This window comes from Marmota flaviventris, chromosome 17 (assembly GCF_047511675.1).
Source record: "Marmota flaviventris isolate mMarFla1 chromosome 17, mMarFla1.hap1, whole genome shotgun sequence".
NCBI lineage: Eukaryota > Metazoa > Chordata > Mammalia > Rodentia > Sciuridae > Marmota > Marmota flaviventris.
The window spans coordinates 53200764-53221278 of NC_092514.1; the positions used below are offsets into that span (position 1 = coordinate 53200764).

A 20515-nucleotide genomic window follows, 5' to 3' on the forward strand; every position below is an offset into this window, starting at 1 on the left:
GCAGGCTGAGCAGGGTCAAACTAGGTGAACACTGTCTCCCCACACCACGGTACACACTGCTTTGTGGAACCAGAGCCTGGTTATTGCTTGTGACCAATTGGAGTCCCGCAAGCGCCGTTTCCCCGCCTCTGGCTCTATCCGGCCACTTGATTGGCGGCTCACAGAGCACTCGCGTATAGAACTTGCACAGTAGCCAATAGGAGGAGGAGTCCGGCGGCTCTCGCGGAAGAGAGGGCCTTTAGGCGCGCTGATTGCTGCAAGGCCCCGCCCGGAGCTGCAGCTTCGGGATCTTTCGGGTTCTTTCGGCTATTCCCCTCCAGGGCAAAGTCACGTTCAGTCTCCGATCAACACGTTTATTTTTCAAGCCCGATTCTCGCGCCTGCGCACTGTAACACCAATGATGGCCCTGAAATGAAAGTGTGTTGAGGGGGCGGGGTGTGACCCTAAACAGAGGTCCACCAAGTCTGGGAGAGCAGGGCAAAGCCAGAGGTAGTCGCTGCTGCCTGCGGTCCCCAAAACAGAAACTGTTAAAGACCAAAAGGCTTACTGAGGTCCCACCGAGATTTGAACTCGGATCGCTGGATTCAAAGTCCAGAGTGCTAACCATTACACCATGGGACCTGCTGGCTGCTTTAGGCGGCCGGGAGTCTTCTCAAGCCACGTGGCCTGCTAGGCGGCTTTTCCAAAGTGCCGCCGCCTAGGCAGCTAGGTGCTGGGCCAGGGCCAGACTGGCGAACAGAAGCGCAGCAGGGAAACCTTCCACGTCCCTCGAGTTCCAGGCGTTCCTGATCCGGGAGTGTCATCTTTTCCCGCTGCTCTTCCTGCATTCCTTCAGGGATCAGGCCCTGCGTCCCAAGAGTCCGGAGGCCGTGAGTTGGCGGCGGCGCTGGGTCGGACTGGGTCAGGAGAAAGTCCCTGGCCGAAGGAGCGGCACACGCAGTTTGGTCTTCGTACTTGTTTATTTATTCATTTATTTATTTATTTACATTGCGAGGTCTGTGCGCGGGACGTTTTGGCCCAGCGAGGAGGGAAGCGGACTGGCACATTAGTGGGACAGCGGTTCAAACCCCAGAAGCACCTGCGATGGACAAGCGGAGACTTGAGTAGTGCGCCCCGGCTTCTGGTTCCTGGGCTAGTAGCGCGACGCCAGGATAAAGTTAACAAGATTTGCATTTATGCGCCTTCTCCACTTTTGCTTGCGCTTTCAGAGTCGCTCAGAGGAACTCTTGCCCGGCCCCCCCGCCCCCCAAAATGCTCACCTGATGGGCTACCTGGCTTTAATCGCTTAGGCTACGACAAGATCAGTTGAAGAAGACACTCCCCCCTCTGGCCTCTCCTTTAAGTTGACTGAGATGTAACACGTTTCTGCAGATCAGTCTGGCAGCGGATAGAATTTCGTGTGCCATTTGACTCAACAATTTCACCTTTGGACTTGATCCTATTGGCATAGTAAGACTAGTGCCAAGATATACGTTCAAGGATCTTCTCAACTATGGTGTTCATTATAGTGTAGTGTCAATTGGTAAATAATGAAAATATATATGCAATAAACACTGTGTGAATTTTAGGGAATATTTTATTGTATTGACATGAAAGACATACGTGCCTAAACAAACCAGACAAAACAAAAAATCTATTTACCGATTAGCATATATAATAAAATCCCACTTATGTAGAAACAGAAAGGCTATACACACGTGTAACTAAAACCTGCCATTTATTTTGCTGTATGACATCTGACTCACTTTCTGGAAGAATCTGACTTTGTGTGGGTCTAGGTGACAGCAGGGCTATGCCCCAAGGTAGATATACTCACTCTCTGGGCTTCTGGCACTCAGAGCAGAAGTGCATGTCCTTAGTGTGAGCCACCCGGATTTGTAATCCTGATGCCTAGAAGTAGGGGTATTTTAGAACTTGTTCTGCTGGTGATGATGGCTGTGCACCCAACGTCCACAGGGCAGTGTGAGCAGCCATGCCAAGTCCACTGGTAACAAGTTGGCATTCTTAGGAGACTGCCCAGTATCCTGACCTTAGCTGGGAGGTTCCTGGCTGCCTGGGTCCCCTGAATTCTTGCCCATTTTCCTGAATTTGTTTTTTCAGTCTTCCTCTGATGGTTATGAGTGATCTGATATCTTTCTAATAAATCCCTTTTCTGCATAATTCTTTATTATGACCTTTAGTCAAGAACCCAGTTAGCCCAAATCTGAAAAGCTCTGTTGACGATAGTTATCTCTGGGGAGTAAATTTATGAGGGTCTTTATGTTGTATGATTGAAAACATTCTTATAACTTATATACTATCAAAATAAACATTAAGGATTTTTCCTTTAGAGGAACATCCACCTCCACCACCACCACCCAAAAAAAAAAATCTATAGCAAGGAGTGTTCTATTAAGACCGGGGTTGAGGGCTGGGGTTGTGGCTCAGCGGTGGAGCACTCACCTAGCATGTGCAAAGCCCTGGGTTCAATCCTCAGCACAACATAAGAATAAATAAAATAAAGGTATTGTGTCCAACTCCAACTAAAAAATAAATATAAAAAAAAAAAGACTAGCGGGGAATGTCTACCTTCTCTGAAGCTCAGCTTTCCTGATAGTTTATTTCTTTCTTACAAAGCCTCTGTGAGTACAAGTGAGAGTGCATTACCATTAATTTCTCAGAAGCTACTGTAGAAATCCTGAGGTGGGGGAAGAATAGAAAATGAATGGATTAGATAAAGGAGAATGAAGGGAAGAGTGGGGGATAGGGATATAAAAGACAGTGCAATGAATCTGACATAACTTTCCCATGTACATGTATGAATATACCACAGTGAATCTCAACATTGTGTACATCCACAGAACTGGATCCTAATTAGAATAAGATATATTTCGTGTTTGTAAAATATATCAAAATAGATTCTACTGTCATGTGTAACTAAAAAGAACAAATTTAAAAAAAAGAAATCCTAAAGAGCCAGGATTACATCCTTTGAAAATGTATAAGACATATTTATTCCTTTATCATATTTAAAGATGCCCCCATGCTCACTTTTTTACCTACTCACTTGCCCTAGTTCTTCCTTTGCCTTCCCCCCACCTTCTTTGTCAGCTTGAAAAAAAATCTTCCCAGCTCAAGTGAGATAATCACTGAGATTCCCCATCGTGCATTCTCCAGGTAGCATAAAAAGATCGCCTCCCTTAGATTTTTGTCTTTACTCGCTGGAGTTATAGGTAATTGTGTAAACAACAAGGCTGTCCCTGCCAACCTTCCTCCCTCTCCACATTGCAGGGCTGTGAATTCTTAGGGGCTGGCTCTAGGGTTTATTGGTCTTTGAATGTGGCTGGTGCCTTTCCAGGGTTGGTCACTGAATCACTCCTTAGGGACTCCGGAATCTGGGGGCAAGGAGAAGCCTTCCAGTTTGGGGGTTCAGAGACCTTTTACATCACATTAATTAATTTTAAATAACATGGAAAATATAAAAACAAACTCTAATCTTCTTTCCCTAGCATAGCTAGTTTACTTGAACATAAATCCATAGTGTATGACATCCTAGAGATGGCAGAATATTCCTGGGATTAGCAATTTTTAAAATATTCTGTTAAGGGCTGGAGATGAAGTGCAGTTGTAGAGTGCTTGCCTTATATGCACAAGGTACTGGGTTAATTCCCAGCACCACCCAAGGAAAAAGCAAAATTCTACCAAGTTTCTTGCTGGATAAAATTCCACTTTGGAATAGTTAAAGTATTCCTATTGACTTACTCTCAACCTATCCTGCTCTATGTCCTCACCACCCAGGTTAGGTGATATATGCTACAAATCACCCTATTTCCCTCTTAGAGCCCTGTTTGAACTAGACAAGCCAACAGTGCCTCCTTGTGCTTGGTGACAAGGGACGCTCTGAGTCTTCCTGGACAGCCTGGCTTACTCTTTTTTTTTTTTTTTTTAAACAAGGCATGAATCCACATTTCATTTTCTTAAATGTTTTCACTTTATCTTTTAAAAATAATTATGTTGGGGAGGGGGGGAGTGTGTATGGGGGGAGATGGTAGAATGAGATGGACATTATTACCCCTATGTTTGGATATGAATGCACGAATGGTGTAACTGTATGCCATGTACAACCAGAGAAATGAAAAGTTGTGCTCCATTGGTGCAAAAAAAATAAATAAATAAAAATTCTTTTAAAAAATTATGTTATCTTTTTAGATTATAAAGGTGAAACATTTATAATGGTAAAAGTAGAAAATGCAGAAAGGCATATCTGCCTCTTTGGCTAGAGAGCTGAGATCTTTGCAAGCACAAAGGCACAGCAAGGGGACATATGCAATTATACAGATTACTCAGTTACATTATGAAAATCTTGATTATCTCTTGGCAAAATTTAAAGACGAGAGAATTAGAATTAGTGCCTAACGTTGAGACACTAAGCAACTCAGTGAGACCCTGTCTCTAAATAAAATACAAAATAGGGCTGGGGATGTGGCTCAGTGGTTGAGTACCCTTGAGTTCAATCCCTGGTACCCCCACACACACATACAAAAAAAATGATAATAAAAGAGCTGTGTGTCAACGTGAATCCTCTATGAAGGCCATTAGACAGAAATAGGGCTAAGTGGAAGAGGTAGGGTGGAGGGTTAGGGACCTCTTGGAATGTTAATGATCCTGAAACTGTTGCTAATATCTGGAACACGGACAGTAAGTCTATCAAGACTGTTGAATTTGGGGTGAGGGTTGTGGCTCAGCGATAGAGCGCTTGTCTGGCACGTGCGGGGCCCTGGGTTCCACCCTCAGCAGCACATATAAATCAATAAACTAAAGGTATTGTGTCCAACTACAACTAAAGAATAAATATTTTAAAAGGACTGTTGAATTATGGGATATGGTAATGAGAGGGAACAGAGATATTGTTGGGAGTCTCCCTGAGAACTCCCCGGGCCTTTCAAACATGGCGGTGGGCAAATTGCTAGTGGGCAGATAACAAGAACTCCCCGGGCCTTTCAGATAAGGACCCCCTAATGCAACATGGCGGCAGGCAAGTTGCCAGTGGGCGGATAACAAGTTGTTTTGAAAATTTTCTAATTGGTCCTCCCGTCTTCCGTGATAGTGGACAGCTCGTATCCCCCATGAATCTTATGCAGGGCCGAGGTGTCCACCATACGTGATGACCTGACCTTTACTATGATTGGCTCCGGGAGCTTCCTGGTTTAAGATAACTGACTCTCACTTTCTAAGCTAACACCAGCTTGCAATAAGGTGCTTCATCTTTGTCACTGCTATCTGTGTGTGTGCATTTTAATCTCCGACGACGAACCTTGGCCTTTCAGATATGTGACTGGCAGGAGCATGAGGTTAAGGGAATAATTCTATAAACTGGGTATACTATGCTGACTCACACGTACTTTTACTTTTAAAATGCAATTTACTGCAGCCCTGCCTGCAGGATATGTTACATTCCTCAGCAAACTACCTGTAATCAGCAGGAATTGCAAGCTCCAAAAGCTTGATAAGAAAAACCCAAGTTACCCTAAAGTGAGGTGCTGCAGTCCGGGACTTTGGGACTTTTGCAACCCTTCCACAGACCAGATCCCAGAACTCAGGGAAATAGGAATAATCCTTCTTCACCATTAAAAAATCTGTAAGAACAGGTTCTATTACTCATTTATTTTATTTTTTTGGGCCCTGGGGATTAAACCCAGGGACTCATGCATGCTAGGCAAGCACTATACCATTGAGTTGTATCCATAGTCCAGGACTGGTTCTAATTAAAACTGGTCATCATGGGCCAAAGTGGCCTAGAATTGTCATGGTAGTAGGGATTTTAAAGTCTGATGTCATCCTACTGTCTGTCAAAAGTCAAGAGATGGGGTCAAGTGCTGTGGCACACGCCTGTAATCCCAGCAGCTTGGGAAACTGAGGCAGTAGGATCGTGGGTTCAAAGGCAGCCTCAGCACCATCAAGGCACTAAGCAAGTCAGTGAGACCCTGTCTCTAAATAAAATACAAAATAGGTCTGGGGATGTGGCTCAGTGGTTGAGTACCCCTGAGTTCAATGTTCAATCCCTGGAAACACCCACCAAAAAAAAAAAAAGTCAAGAGATGAACCTGGGTGGGACTCTGGAAATTTTCTTGGGACCCCCAATAAAAACTGGAGGGTAAGAGAGGCAAACTGTCTCTCTTTACTTTGAGAGGACTCACTCTCTTTCTTGAGAGTGTCCCCTTTGCCCCTGTCCTATCCCCTCTCAGAAACTCATGCCTTTCACTCTGAGAGACATCTGAAATCTTCTTGACATGATTGCAAAAATTAGGATGGAGGAGGGCTTTTTGTGCTGCCTCCGATTGGCAGAAGTCCCCATGCCCTGCAACAGTAGGGAAAAAACCAGAATAACGGTATGTATCAGTGATTCCATGCAGTGTTTAGAATGGTCCTGTAACAGAGACAGACTTTGTGCTGAAGGTGTCCTCTTTTAAGGTTTTAATTCTGCTCAGAGTGCCCTGAAATACCAGTTTCCTGGCAGGCTTATAACTGAGTCTTGCAGACTGCAAAAACTGACTCTGCTTCAAGAGAAAGTTAGCACCAGCAGAGACAGGGAACTTCACAGGAGAATAATTTAAGCAAGAGACCAGCCTGCTGATTGCAATGTCTGAAACATTTTCTGTCCACAAAGAGGAAAAACGGGGCAAAGAGTACAAGACAGAGGCCATTCAACTGAGCATAGGTCATGCCTGTGGTTATGAGAACAGATAGATATTCCAGTCTCGGAAGTGCACAAATGTCCGGAATTGACTGAAAATGACAGGGAATCTTCAGCTTCCTCAATAACCTGACTAATTATAGTGAGTTTTTACTCCTTCTGTCACTTCCAGGCCCTTCAACGTCACTAACAGGAAGGAGATAGGTGGTTATAGGACTCAGAAAGGTCAATCTGCCCAGTGCCCACCAGATGTGGACCTGGAAGGTGAAGATCAAGGGAGCGCTTCCCAGGGAGAACCTGGACCTGCCAGGTGGACTAGCAAGCCACCGCTCCACTGCCAACGCTTGAAATCCCTTCCTTCCCTGTGGATCATAGGACATTGCCATCTGCCTCACCTCTGGGTTTCAAATTATTTGAGATAGTTTAAGACAGTTTGGGCCAAGTTTCTGGTGATTGAAGGTGAAAACATTCTCAAAGATAAACTTATTGTGGTAGCATTTTGTATTTTGTATCTATCAAAAATCAAAAAACTGCGGGCACAGTGGTACATGCCTATAACCCCAGAGGCTGAGGCAAGAGGATTGCAAGTTCAAAGCCAGTCTCAGAAAATCAAGGCGCTAAGCAACTCAGTGAGACCCTGTCTCTAAATAAAATACAAAATAGGGCTGGGGATGTGGCTCAGTGGTTCAATGCTCCTGAGTTCAATCCCATGTAACTCCCCTCCTCAAAATAAAAAACAACCATGTTAATTGTAATGCATTCTGCTGTCATATATAACAAATTAGAATAAAAATTAAAAAAAAATAAATAAAACAATCATGTTTGTATAAATATATCAAAATAGATTCTACTGTCATGTATGTCTAAAAAGAACAAATAAAAACAATAAAACACTAAAAAAAATTAAAAAAATATGGTATGGAGGCACATACATGCCTATAATCCCAGCAACTCAGGAGACAGGAGAATGCCAGCCTGGGCACTTAGTGGGACCTGATCTCAAAAAAAAGGGGGGGGGGGGAATGTAGCTTAGTGGTAGAGTGCCCCTGGTTCAATTCTTGGTGCCACAAAAATTCCAAGCTGGGCATAGTAACACACATCTATAATTCCAGCACTGAGGAGGCTGAGGCAGGAGGATCACTTGAGCCCAGGAGCTAGAGATCAGCCTGGGTAACACAGCAAGATTCCCCCAACTCTCTTTCAAAAAAGGGGAGGGAAGAGAGAAGGAAAGGGGAAGAAGGAATAAAGATATGAAGGAGAAAAAAAGAAAAAGACCATAACCCCGTAGCCAGTAAGATTCCTCTCTTTGAAGATCAAAGTAACTGGAAAAAAAGAAAGAAAAAAAAAAAAAGAGTAGTCAGGAACAGAGAGGGCAGGCCTGAGCTCTCTTGGAGGCCCACACAATCATTTGGATATTTGTACCTAATTTGTCTTGGAATTTGGAATTTAGTAGAAGGACACTTCTGTCATCAGTTTGGTCCAAACTGTTGGTTGTATCTGAAATTCAAGGCTTTTGTGGCTGTTACTGTGACCTGATTTTTGCTTCCAAACCACTTGAGGAAAAAATCTTTTGTTCTTTTGTTTTGAAAACAGGCACACATCAGAAAAGCTGTGTTATTTCGGACACTGGTTATTTGCAAAAGGAGCCAACTCAAGTTAGGGTAAGCAAAAAGAAACGAAAGGGCTTGGTGTCTTCCAAAACCCTAGGGCAGTAAGATCCTTCCATTTGAAATTTATAAAAAGTGGGTAGGCAGACCTCATCCCTGCTGCTCTCAGTACAGCTGCTGAATTCTTCTCTAGCCGCAGAATAGCACCTCTGCCCCTCAGTCCACACAGTGCCCAATGCTCTGCAGCTTCTAGGTGTAATGTCTCCAGTGCAACCACCCACCAGCCAGATGTGGTGTTTCTCAGACTCAACTCCAATTCCAAGAAAAGACCATCTGCTCAGACACAGGATCAGGATTGTGCCTCTCTTGTCATATACGTTGGAGCTGAGGAGTGAGTCACACAGTTCATGGTAGCTTCCTGGAGGGGGGATTATTGGCTCACAGGATAGGCAGCTCCATTTTGACTATTCCTCTCGACCAGATCTTGGGATAGAGAGGAAAATGTGTCTGAACACGCTGATACGTTAACTACAGCACGTCAAAGGGCCCTATTGGGAGATGTTGGAGAAGGTATAATTGCCATAAAGGGCACAAGGTTATCACCTAAGTCAAGAATGTGAGTAATCAGGAAGCAGTCATTTATTATGGAACTAGGCTTGGGATAAATGAAAACCCACACCCTTATGTTTAAATATTTAAATCTATAAAAAATGAAGCTAAGAAGCTATTAAAATTTATGTTCTATCCTCTTACCTTTGTGGTAAAATGGAAAAAAAAAATTCTGTACTGGGGATCGAACCCAGGGGCACTCTTATCACTAAGCTATCTCCTCAGCCCTTTTTTATTTTTTATTTTTGAGACAGAGCCTTTATAAATTGCTGTGGCCAGCCTTCAATTTGGGATCCTCCTGCCTTAGTCTCCTGAATGGCTGTGATTACAGGTGTCCCCACCATGCCCAGCTGAAATGGAAAATATTTTAAATCTGTGGTTTAGGTGATCAAAAGTAGGCAATAGAATTTAATTATTATTGTGCATATCTGGGGGTTTAATTGATGGGCTGTTGATGTTTAGATGAGTAAGAACAACACACATATACACATATGTAAAATTTATAAATGATCATATATTTATCCCACTCACTTTAACTTCCTTGCTTTCATTTCAGCAACATCCATAATTATATTTTTATAATCAAGATTTTTTTCACATAACTTGTACTCTAAAAATAGTTCTAGTCTAAAGCAAAAACCACAGCCCATGGCCGCAGACAGCCTGTGGCTTGTCTTTGGATGGCCCCTAGAGCTCTCAGAATGGGTTTTACAATGTTTTAACAATAACATAAGGTTGTGAGGGGAATGGGAAAATAAACAAGGAGAGAAATGAATTACAGTAGATGGGGTAGAGGGAGAAGATGGGAGGGGAGGGGAGGGGGGATAGTAGAGGATAGGAAAGGTAGCAGAATACAACAGTTACTAATAGGGCATTATGTAAAAATGTGGATGTGTAACCGATGTGATTCTGCAATCTGTATTTGGGGTAAAAATGGGAGTTCATAACCCACTTGAATCTAATGTATGAAATATGATATGTCAAGAGCTTTGTAATGTTTTGAACAACCAATAAAAAAAATTTTTAAAAAAACAAAAAACAAACAATAACATAAGACAGCTTATGTGGCTCAGAAAGCCTAAAATATTTATTACCTGGTCCCTTACAAAAATGTTTCCTGACCCCCTAACCAAAAGCAAGGCTAGTCAAAGTATGGTCACTGGTATGATCTCTGAGCTGTGAAGCTGAATGTCAGTAGGGAATATGTTCCAAGACCCCAGGGGATGCCAGAAACTGTGGTTAGTACCAAATCCTTCATATACTATGCTTTTTCTTATACATAAATATCTATGATAAGTTTAATTTATTAATAGAACTCAGAAAGAGATTAACAATGATAGCTAGTAATAAAATAGAACAGTTATAATGACATACTGTAATAAAAGTAAATGTGCTTTCTAAGTATCTTAATTTCTCACTGCTCTTAGCAATTATTTTCAGACTGCAAGTAAACATAGAAAGCAAAAACTCTGATAAGGAGCCCCACCATACATCTGTAAGCACAACTCTTAGTTGAGCTGACATTTTTTCATGGAAGACTTTCTTGATGAAGGAAGCTATATACTGATTAATTTGGACAGGGGTTTCTTATCTCCTGTGGACCAGCACTAAGCAATAAATATCTAAGGAATTAAAAAATTAAGTGTAACTATGGTCCTAAGTCTACAGAATTGACCTTGAGGGTTAATTGAAGCAACTTTAGTAAATTTAAAACTTAGCATTCCTTTTTACATTTTTAGAAATTATTTTTCTTCTAGAATATTCAAAGTTATCCATTAAAAGAATTTACAATGAACAAATATCACATTTAAAAATCTAAATTACTTGAAGCCAGGTGCAGTGGTGCACGCCTATAATCCTAGTGGCTCAGGAGGCTGAGGCAGGAGGATTATGAGTTCAAAGCCAGTTTCAGCAAAATCGAGGCACTAAGCAACTCAGTGAGACTCTGTCTCTAAATAAAATACAAAATAGGACTAGGGATGTGGCTCAGTGGTCGAGTGCCCCTGAGTTAAATCCCCAGTACACCCCCCAAATTACTTGAATAACATCTTAAATCTTCTTAAAAAGAAAATTATTAAATTTTTTTTATAAAAATAAGATTATTGTAATTTTACCTTGTGGAAGAAAATCTAAGGCACATCAAAAAATTTAAAGTTTATTTGAAGAAGAAGCAATTCACATAATCATATGTTCGTTGGCTGCTTGTGGTTAGCCAAGGTTAAGTTTTGTTTCTGTCTAATGTAAGCATTTACCAGAAATGACAGAAGTTTCACTTGTATTTTGCAGTGTAAGCAGCGTTATGGCCGTCTTTAAGATCCAGTCGGTTTTGTTTGTGCAGGAATTCTTCAGGCCTGGTATCCTGCTTGAATAGCATTCAACAACCATCTGATTGCCAATGTCAAGTTTGGTGTCATACCTCATGAATGATACATCTACACCTACACATACTCACCGTTCTTACCCACCAGCTGGTGCATCAATGTGCATCTTATTAGGAGTTGTTTTTTGGCAGCTCTAACCACCAGGTCCACTGCCACCTGAACCAGGCTACAAACTCCCCAAGGCAAGGCTGCTGGTCATTCACTTTTTGGAATCCACAAGATAGAACCAAATAAAAAGATGTGTGGATGATGGTGATGCTGGATATAACGTTTCTTTCTTTTAACATTCTTTTTAGATATATAGTAGAGTGTATTTTGACATATTATACATACATGGAGTATAACTCCCATTCTTGTGGTTGTACATGATGTGGAGTTACGCTGGCTGTGTATTCACATATGAACATAAGAAAGTATGTCTGATTCATTCTATTGTCTTTCCTATTCCCATCCCCCTTCCCTTCTCTTTATTCCTCTTTGTCTAATCCAATGAACTTTACCCCCCCCCCCCCCACACACACACATGATGTTTCTGATTGTCATATGATTTGCATCAAATAATCCTCAAGGATCCAGCAATTGTTCTCTTGACAGAGGACACCAACCAACAACCAATATATTCTTTTGTGTGAAATCAGATGTGATGTTGTAATATTGTAATATACTCCTATGTGAAAATGCTTCATAAAAGGGAAGGCATCATACAAATAATTACTGTTATTAATGTAGTCTCCGTTGCCCTGATCATTGACAATGACCCTTAACCTTTGATTGAGACATCCAACTTGCCCTATCCACAAGCAAATTCGCTGATCATCTTGTTAGGAGTCCGCCTTCCGGTAGCCCTTGCCAGTTCCATTGTTGTCGATACCCACAACCAGTCAGTCTAGAGCTTTTCCTGCGCTCTGCACCTTTATGTGGAGCACTGGAGATGGTTCTTGAAGTAGTGGAGAGCCAGTTTGAACTGGACCCCAGCCCTGGTGTTGGTCCTGTATATGCTGTAGGTCTTCTCCTGGGCGGCCAACTCCGAGTCCTCCGATGGACTGCGGGGCTGGTGACCGACAACCACATCTGTGCATGAGCCCACCAGCAGACTCCCCAGCCCATCAATAAAAAACTCTGTGAAGAGAGGGAGAGCGGGAGAAGAAATGAGAGCTGCCGCCAGAGAGCCTCCTGCATGCAGCTCTGGGAGGGCGGCCAAGGGAGAAGCTAGAGAGGTCCAGCTCCGTGTAAAGCCACACCCCGAACTCCAGGAACCTGCCTGTCCCGATGTGTTAGGAGGCAATAAACTCATTTCTCAGGCAGAGAGGCATGATCAGGCTTCTACGGAACAGAACTGTGGGCTCCCGTTTGCAAGGATTGAGAGAGAGAGGCAGGGGCAGTTACCAGCAGCGCTTTAATAGAAGAGGACTTCTGGGGAAAAGAGACCGCAAAGCAGAACAGAGCTGTAGAGGAATGAAGGGGAGAGGCATCTCAGATGGGCAGGGACAGCCTGGGAGAGGCACGGAAGTGGAAGACAGGTGAAGAGAGAGGGAGGCAAGAAAGATCATGAGCTCCCTAGTTTGGGGTGAAAGAGGAAGGAGACCCACTGGTGAGAACGCCCTGCGGAGGGGTATACCCAGCCCGGCTCCCTTCCCCGCTTCTCCAGCCTCCCACCTGAATGCGCCACACGTTGCAGGCGGGGATCAAAGCCAACTCTAAGGAGTCGCTCCGTGTGGGCCAGGAAGAAGTTGACAACGCCACTGGTCACCACACAGTGGGGGAAGCCGTCCAGGCGCTGGAACCATCCGTTCCTCTTGTGAAGACAGTCAACAGCCTCACTCTGTTCCAGCAACAGCTTGAACTGGAACACGTTCCCCATCACGCTGCCACCCACCTAGCCAGAGGGCACAGAGATGTGGTTTGAGAGCATCCTGCCTCTTCCAGGAAGCCCCACTGGACTACACCCCCGTGTGATGAGAATCGCACCCGTTCTGGATTTGCCCTTCAAACCATCCCTCAGTTACTCTCTTCTTGCTCTGCGACCACAGTTTGTAACATACTGCTGCGGGGCCCTTTGGAGCTTTGAATTCCTGCCTTCCCCGATCTCCTTGATGTGAACAGCATTTCCCAAATCCAAAAGTCAGGCAACTGCTACCTTATGTTCTGATCACAGGGGCACGAGCTCTCCTGTCCTGCAAGATCTCTCAGCACTCCTTTCCGTTATCTTAGTTTAGGCAAGAGGCTGCCTATTCTCAATGGTCCATTTGTGAAGTGTGCTTTGCCAGATCTCCTTGCAGAAGGCGATGTACCTAAGTCGCCTTCCTCCCTTTTTGACTGATCTTGGCTTACTTCTCTATGCTGCCTGTCCATGCACCCATGGGAGATAAATGCATTTAAATGTTTGAGCTTCAGCAAAACAGGATGAGCAAGTACCATCATCCTTGGTATCCATGGAGAGCCAGTTCTCAGACCCTCTGCAGATACAGATGCTCAAGTCCTTTGTATGAAACGGCACAATTTCTGCAAATAACCTAAGCACATCTTCCTGTATACTTTACATTTTCTCTAGGGCTGGAGGTGTAGCTCAATGGTAAAGCACTTGCCTAGCTGAGGTCCTGGGTTCCATCCCTAGCACTGGAAAAAAAAAAAATCATCTCTGGATTTCTTATGGCACCTAACACAATGTAGTTGTTACACTGTATTGTTTAGGGAATAATGATAAGAAATGAAAACTTGTACAGATTCAGTATAGTCGTGACCCTCAAGTGGTCTAACTACCTAGTACATGTCAGCAACAAGATAACTCCACCCCATGCCATTTTTGATCAGAGGTTGAGTAGGTCCTCTGTTATAGAACTCACCAATACCAGGGGCAGACTGTATATCTAGTCCTGAAACAATCACCATCATTTAAAGGTGACACAATGAGGTCTACTCATTGTTCCTTCTCATCTTTTCCTTCTTCCTTCCTTTTTATAAATGAACCCTCTGAGTTTTTAAGTGGAATAAATTAAGTTAAAGTCAATTAGCCAACTAAAGATGACATTTCCCACACCCCCTGGCATCAAAGTTTAATCTGGTGGCTAAATTCTGACTGGAGGGATATGATTTAGAACTAGTGTGTGCAACATCTAGCTCATGTCCTTAAAAGAAACCTTTGCAGGCCAGGCGTGGTGATGCACACCTATAATCCCAGAGGCTTCCCAGGCTAATGCAGGAGGATCAAGGATCAAGGTTCAAAGCCAGCCCCAGCAATTTAGTGAGACCTTATGGAGCTTAGCAAGACTTTGTCTCAAATTAAAAAAAAATTAAGAGGCTGGGGATGTGGCTCAGTGGTTAAGCGCGCCTGGGTTCAATTCCTGGTACACACACACACACACACAAAAAAAAAAAAACAGAAAGAAAAGAAACAGAAACCTGTTTGCCCTGGACTTCCTTCTCCCCCTTGTTTCTGGCCTGCGAGGGTGGGGTAGGGGGATCAAGGGGTGACAAGAGGAAGCAGATGTCTAGGATGCTCTTGGAAGCTGACCAAACTGCCAGCATGGAGTTTCAAAAGAGCAGAAACTACACCTTCCCTCTTGTGTAAGCTACTGTGACTTGTTGGTATGGGGAAACCAACATGTCTGAGTTCATTCAGATGCCCTGGGGATTTTCTACTGTGGTCATGCTACCTTACCTTAGGATACATTTCCTTGTCTTCTTCTCTTTTCTATACTTAATTGAAAAACTTTTTTTTTTTTTTTTTGGTACCGGGGATTGAACGGCTTAATCACTGAACCACATCCCCAGCCCTTTTTAAAATATATTTTTTGTAGTTGTAAATTGATACAATACCTTTATTTTGTTTTATTTATTTCTATGTGGGGCTGAGGATCTAACCCAGTGCCTCGCACATGCAAGGCAAACATTCTACCGCTGAGCCACATCCTCAGCCCTCCAACCTTTTTTTATATTTTATTTAAAGACAGGGTCTCACTGAGTTGCTCAGTGCCTTGCTAATCTGCTGAGGCTGGCTTTGAACTCGAGATCCTCCTGCCTCAGCCTCCTAAATTGCTGGTATTATAGGTGTGTGCCACTGTGCCCAGCTCAGCTAATTGACTTTTTGTTTGTTTGTTTGTTTTTGGTACCGGGGGATTGAACTCAGGGGCACTCAACCACTGAGCCATATCCTCAATCCCTTTTATATTTTATTTAGAGACAGGGTCTCACTGAGTTGCTCAATGCCTTGCTAAGTTGCTGAGGCTGGCTTTGAACTCAAGATCCTTCTGCCTCAGCCTCCAGAGCTGCTGGGATTACAGGTGTGCACCACTGTGCCTGGCTAGTTAATTGACTTTTGATGTTTTTATTATTTTCCTCTTTTTAAAATGCCACTGGGCTCATGTGGCTTTTAAAATTTGTACTACAAGTTAAGCTTTCCTAATACTGAAATCTGAAATCCTAAATGGTCCACAACCCAAAACATTTTGAAAGGCAACATGACCCTACAAATGGTAAATTCTATACCAGGAAACTTTGCCTCATGCACAAAATTATTTAAAATAGTGTATAAAATTGCCAGCATGGTGGTGCATGCCTGTAATCCCAGCAGCTTGGGAGGCTGAGTCAGGAAGATCTCGAGTTCTAAGCCAGCCTCAGCAAAAAGCAAGGCACTAAGCAACTCAGTGAGACCCTGTCTCTAAATAAAATACAAAATAGGGCTGGGGATGTGGCCCTGAGTTCAATCCCTGGTACCCCCACTCCCAAAATAGTATATAAAATTATCTTCAGGATATGTGTATAAGGTATATATGAAACAAATGGATTTCATGTTTAGATCTGGGTCCCATCCAAGATATCTCATTGTGTATATACAACTATTCAAAAAGTTGGGGCTGGGGGCTGGAGATGTGGCTCAAGTGGTAGTGCCCTCGCCTGGCATGCGTGTGGCCCGGGTTCAATCCTCAGCACCACATACAAAAAATTCTCTCCCTCTCTCTCTCTTTCTCTTTAAAAAAAAAAAAAAGTTGGGGTTGGGGTATAACTCAGTTGGTAGAGTGCTTGCCTCACATGCACAAGGCCCTGGGTTCAATCCCCAACACCACCAAACAAAACAAATATTCCAAAAGTTTTTAAAATCCAAATTACATAGCACTTCCGGTCTCAAGCATTTAGATAAGTGTGGCTTTACCCTGTTTAAAAAAAAAATGTTCTGTGACAGAACCAAAGCACGGATCTTTTTAATCTCCCATAGGTCCTCTGAAGGACTTGGAAGTGATGCACAAACACACCATTTTAAAAGTAGAACAAGTGGGGCCAGGGATGTGGCTCAAGCGGTAGCGCGCTTGCCTGGCATGTGTGCGGCCTGGGTTCGATCCTTAGCACCACATACAAACAAAGATGTTGTGTCCGCCGATAACTAAAAACAAAATAAATATTAAAATTCTCTCTCTCTCTCTCTCTCTCTCTCTCTCTCTTTCTTTAAAAAAAATGAATAAAAAATAAAAGTAGAACAACTGTGAATTTTAAGGGGAGGGTGTATTTGCTCAAAGAAAAACAAGTGTGGAGGCAAAAGCAGAACTCACATCTCCTGGTTCCTTGGTTCCTTGTGCAGTACTCTCAGGCCCAGAGCTGTGCGGACTTATTCATCTGTCACCTGTAGCATCAGCTTCTCTCCCTCCTTCCCTCTCGGTGCCCTTTCCTCTCTTTTTCTCCAGCCCTCCCCTTCGCTGCCACTACAGATTGCTGGGGGGGTAAAATTGGTAACTGTCCCTTACCACATCCAACTCGGTTTTCTCCAGGACATCCACCAGCATCTCAATCTTGGTCTTGTTGTTGAAGACAAAGTCATCGTCCACCCAGAGAACATATTTGGTGGTGACCTGAGATATGGCCAGGTTTCTACCAGCAAACCAACCCTGTAAGTGGCACAAACTTAGATCAGCAGTTGCCCACCTTGGCTAACAAGGAGAATCGCTGGGGATGCTTCCCCATAACTGCCGCAGTCTGGCTGGGCACAAATGCCGCAGTCTGGCTGGGCACAAAATCACGAGCCACCACACAGCTTGTAGATTCAAACAGCAACTCTTTATTCCCGAACTCACACCAGCCGTCTACAATCACGTTCTGGGGAAATCCACGTTCTCTGCCCAAATCCACCTCCACTGGGCTTCTGTCTCCCAAAAAATACTGTCTGAATCCCGTGAGAATTCAAGGGGAACTCAGGCAGCAGGATACGCCCTATTCCCAGCAGGAATAATCTTAAACCTGGAACGCCCTAAACTGGAACGCCCTAAACCCGATTATCCTAAACCGGGAACGCCCTAAACCCGATTATCCTAAACTGGGAACACCCTAAACCTGGAACCGCCCTGGTCCTTGAGCAAGGTCACTACATGCAATGTCACTGCAAAATGTCCTATTTCCACGAGTCCTTCCACTAAGCAACATGGGGTACGCTGGCAAGGAAATTGTCATACCTACTTGGCTAATGGCTCCCAGCACATAACCAGGCTGTACCCCCTCATGGATTATGTCAGAATCTGTGGGGGTGAAGCCAATACACGGCCAAGGTTGAAAAGCTGGGCAAAGGGAGCCCATGTCTCAGGGAAACACAGTAAGAGACAGTGACTTTCTGGACAAAGAAAAGTTAGAAAGTCTTCATTGGGAGGTTGGGGTTATGGCTCAGTGGCAGAGTGCTTGCCTCGCACATGTGAGGCACTGGGTTCGATCCTCAGCACCACATAAAAATAAATAAACAAGATAAAGATATTTTTAAAAAGTCTTCACTGGCCTTGTGGACTCCATGAATGGAGAGAAGAACTTTTTCATCTCACAGAATTCCTGTGATTCTTTTTCTACCTCCTAAGAGATGTCAAGTTTGGGGGACATCTGAAAAGTACTATAATCATTTCCTCCTTTACCCATGCAGGAAGGCATGTGGGGAAGAGAGAATTCTCTGCTGTTGGGGGCTACACTTCAAGAATCCTTGGGATGTCAGAGACGGCAAGTTATTTATAAGGACCCCTTGTCATTTCCACACCAAATATGAAGGAAAATGAAATAACCGCTTCTTAATGCAGAAATATGAGGGTGACCAGATTTCTTTCTGAATCTGGAGTTAGCAAATGGACTCACAGGGAGAGACCCCAGGCCCTCCCACTCCAGGACTCCTCTTGTCTTTGGAGACCACTATAGTAGCCCCATCAGGGCAGAACTTGACTCTGGGGCCCTCTTGTCCAAGGAGCAAAGTTCCCCCAGATCTGAGAGGGACATACCTTCCCAAAGGGCATTGTATAATACTCCACATAGTCATCTTTAATTTCCAGGGGCTTCTTGCCGTCATCAGCCACGATCACAGTCACATCTGGGTAATACTCTCGAATACTCTGGAGTAGGACCTTAAGCTTGTGGGGACGAAGGAAAGTCTTGGTGGCAATGGTCACCAGATTTCTGAGCTTCTTCTCTGAACAAAAAAAGAGTAGATGCCAGAGTTTTGTCTTGCAGGAAGCCTCACTGTTTTGACTTGCTCTCTGATGTCGCTTGGTTTTATTTTACCAGTGCTGGGAATTGAACCCAGGGCCTTACACACTAGGTAAGTGTTCTACCACTGAGCCACACCCCAGCCTCCTGAGGGCTTCTTCTTCCTTTTTTTTTTTTTTTTTTTTTGGTACTGGGGATTGAACCTAGGGGCCCTTAACCCCTGAGCCACATCCCTAGCCCTTTTTTATATTTTATTTGAAGAAAAGATCCCGTTAAATTGCTGAGGCTGGCTTTGAACTCACAATCCTCCTGTTTCAGTCTCCAGAGCCCCTGGTATTACAGGTGTACTCCATCAGGCGCCTGCCCTGAGGGATTCTTCATGCCACATGTCACTTGATTGGAAACTGAAGGCATTGACAACACCCAGTTTGCTGAAATTTTACATCTTTTCCTTTTCCTGGTTCTGTGAGCTCTGCTATGCCATCTTCCTACTGTCTGTTAGAATGCTTCCCTTTTTTTTTTTTCTTTCCACTCACTCTTTAGCATTTTACAGGCACCCTGCTTCCATCTTAATACTAGAAGTTAATGTGCTCAGAGCTTCACCACTCAAGAGGTCCAAGGAGGAGAGTCACAGAACCCAGGTCTTAAGAAATTGAGATCTGTTCCTGCCATCAGATCCAAGCCCTAGGAGAAGCCTACCTGGTCATTCTCCTCAGGAAGATATGGAGGGAAGTGCTGATAGTAGGCCCGCCCTGGCCCCTGGGGATTCAATCCCCAGTTCTTTGTTATGCATGTCAATGTGGCCAGCTCACAAGGCCATGACACAGGCTTGCGGTTCCCTGTTTATCTGCCTCGCACATATGTGTCTCGGGAACATCTTGACCTGTTCGAGCCTCCTGATAGGGGACGGTGACGTGACGGTAACCCAAGGACGCAGTTATTACTCTCCCCTCCTCACTTTTGAGTAATTTCCCGCAGCTGTTAAAAAGATATATAAGGGGAACAAATTTGGCAATAAAGCGCGCGCGCACACGCTCCCTCCTGGATGAAGAACCTTGTTGTCCTGTGTATTTTTAACCCCAACGTCCCTCGCCGGACTCGGCTCCGTTAGCCGGACGCGGCATCTGGAGGTTCCACCGAGATCCGGAAAGTAGGGGTAAGCGGACGGGGCTCACCTTCTAAAGGTAGAAGGGGGAGGATTGGTTTAAAGGTAATTTAAAGAGACTGCAACCGAATTCTTTGAAGTTATAGCCCAGGCTTGTCCTTGGTTTCTGACAGGAGGCTTTCTCAATAACAATGATTGGGATTTAATTTGGCAACAGCTTCGCAGGGCTGTGTTGTCCGGAGGGGATTTCTTGTTGTGGAAAAGTGAATATCATGAAAGGTGCCGCGAGCTGGCTCAGATTAACCTGAATGCGGGCCATCAACAGCGAAATGCTGAAATGTTAACAGGAACTGGGCAATATGCCACCATAGGCCAACAAATTAGTTACGACCCAGGTGTTTATGCTCAGATAGCCTCAGCTGCGGTCCATGCCTGGAAAGCCCTGCCCGTTTCTAAGACTGAAGCAAAAATTTCCAAGATCTCTCAAGGGCCCTCTGAACCTTATTAGGACTTTATAGCCCGCCTAATGCAGGCGGCTGGAAAAATATTCCCTAATCTGGAACAGGCTATGCCACTTATTAGACAACTGGCATATGAAAACGCTAACACTTACTGCCAAAATGCTATTAAGTCCTCCCGGGCCAAAAGTATAGATGACATGATTCGAGCATGCAAAGATATAGATGGGCCTCATATTACT

General features: G+C 44.0%; 1 protein-coding gene and 1 non-coding gene across 2 annotated transcripts in view; both read right to left on the minus strand.

The window, feature by feature from the left end:
- Window positions 1-549: 549 nt before the first annotated feature.
- Trnaq-uug (transfer RNA glutamine (anticodon UUG)) lies at window positions 550-621 on the minus strand. Its single transcript has one exon. It is a non-coding gene; the product is annotated as a tRNA-Gln (tRNA).
- An 11158-nt stretch (window positions 622-11779) lies between these two features.
- B4galnt2 (beta-1,4-N-acetyl-galactosaminyltransferase 2 (SID blood group)) overlaps window positions 11780-20515 on the minus strand; it is a 30809-nt gene continuing 22073 nt past the window's right edge. The window contains exons 8-11 of the mRNA XM_071603844.1: window positions 18506-18693; window positions 17006-17146; window positions 12927-13146; window positions 11780-12389 (exon numbers count right to left, since the gene is read on the minus strand). Of these exons, the coding sequence (XP_071459945.1) occupies window positions 12184-12389; window positions 12927-13146; window positions 17006-17146; window positions 18506-18693 (755 nt within the window). The 3' untranslated portion in view covers window positions 11780-12183. The remainder of the gene's footprint in view (window positions 12390-12926; window positions 13147-17005; window positions 17147-18505; window positions 18694-20515) is intronic.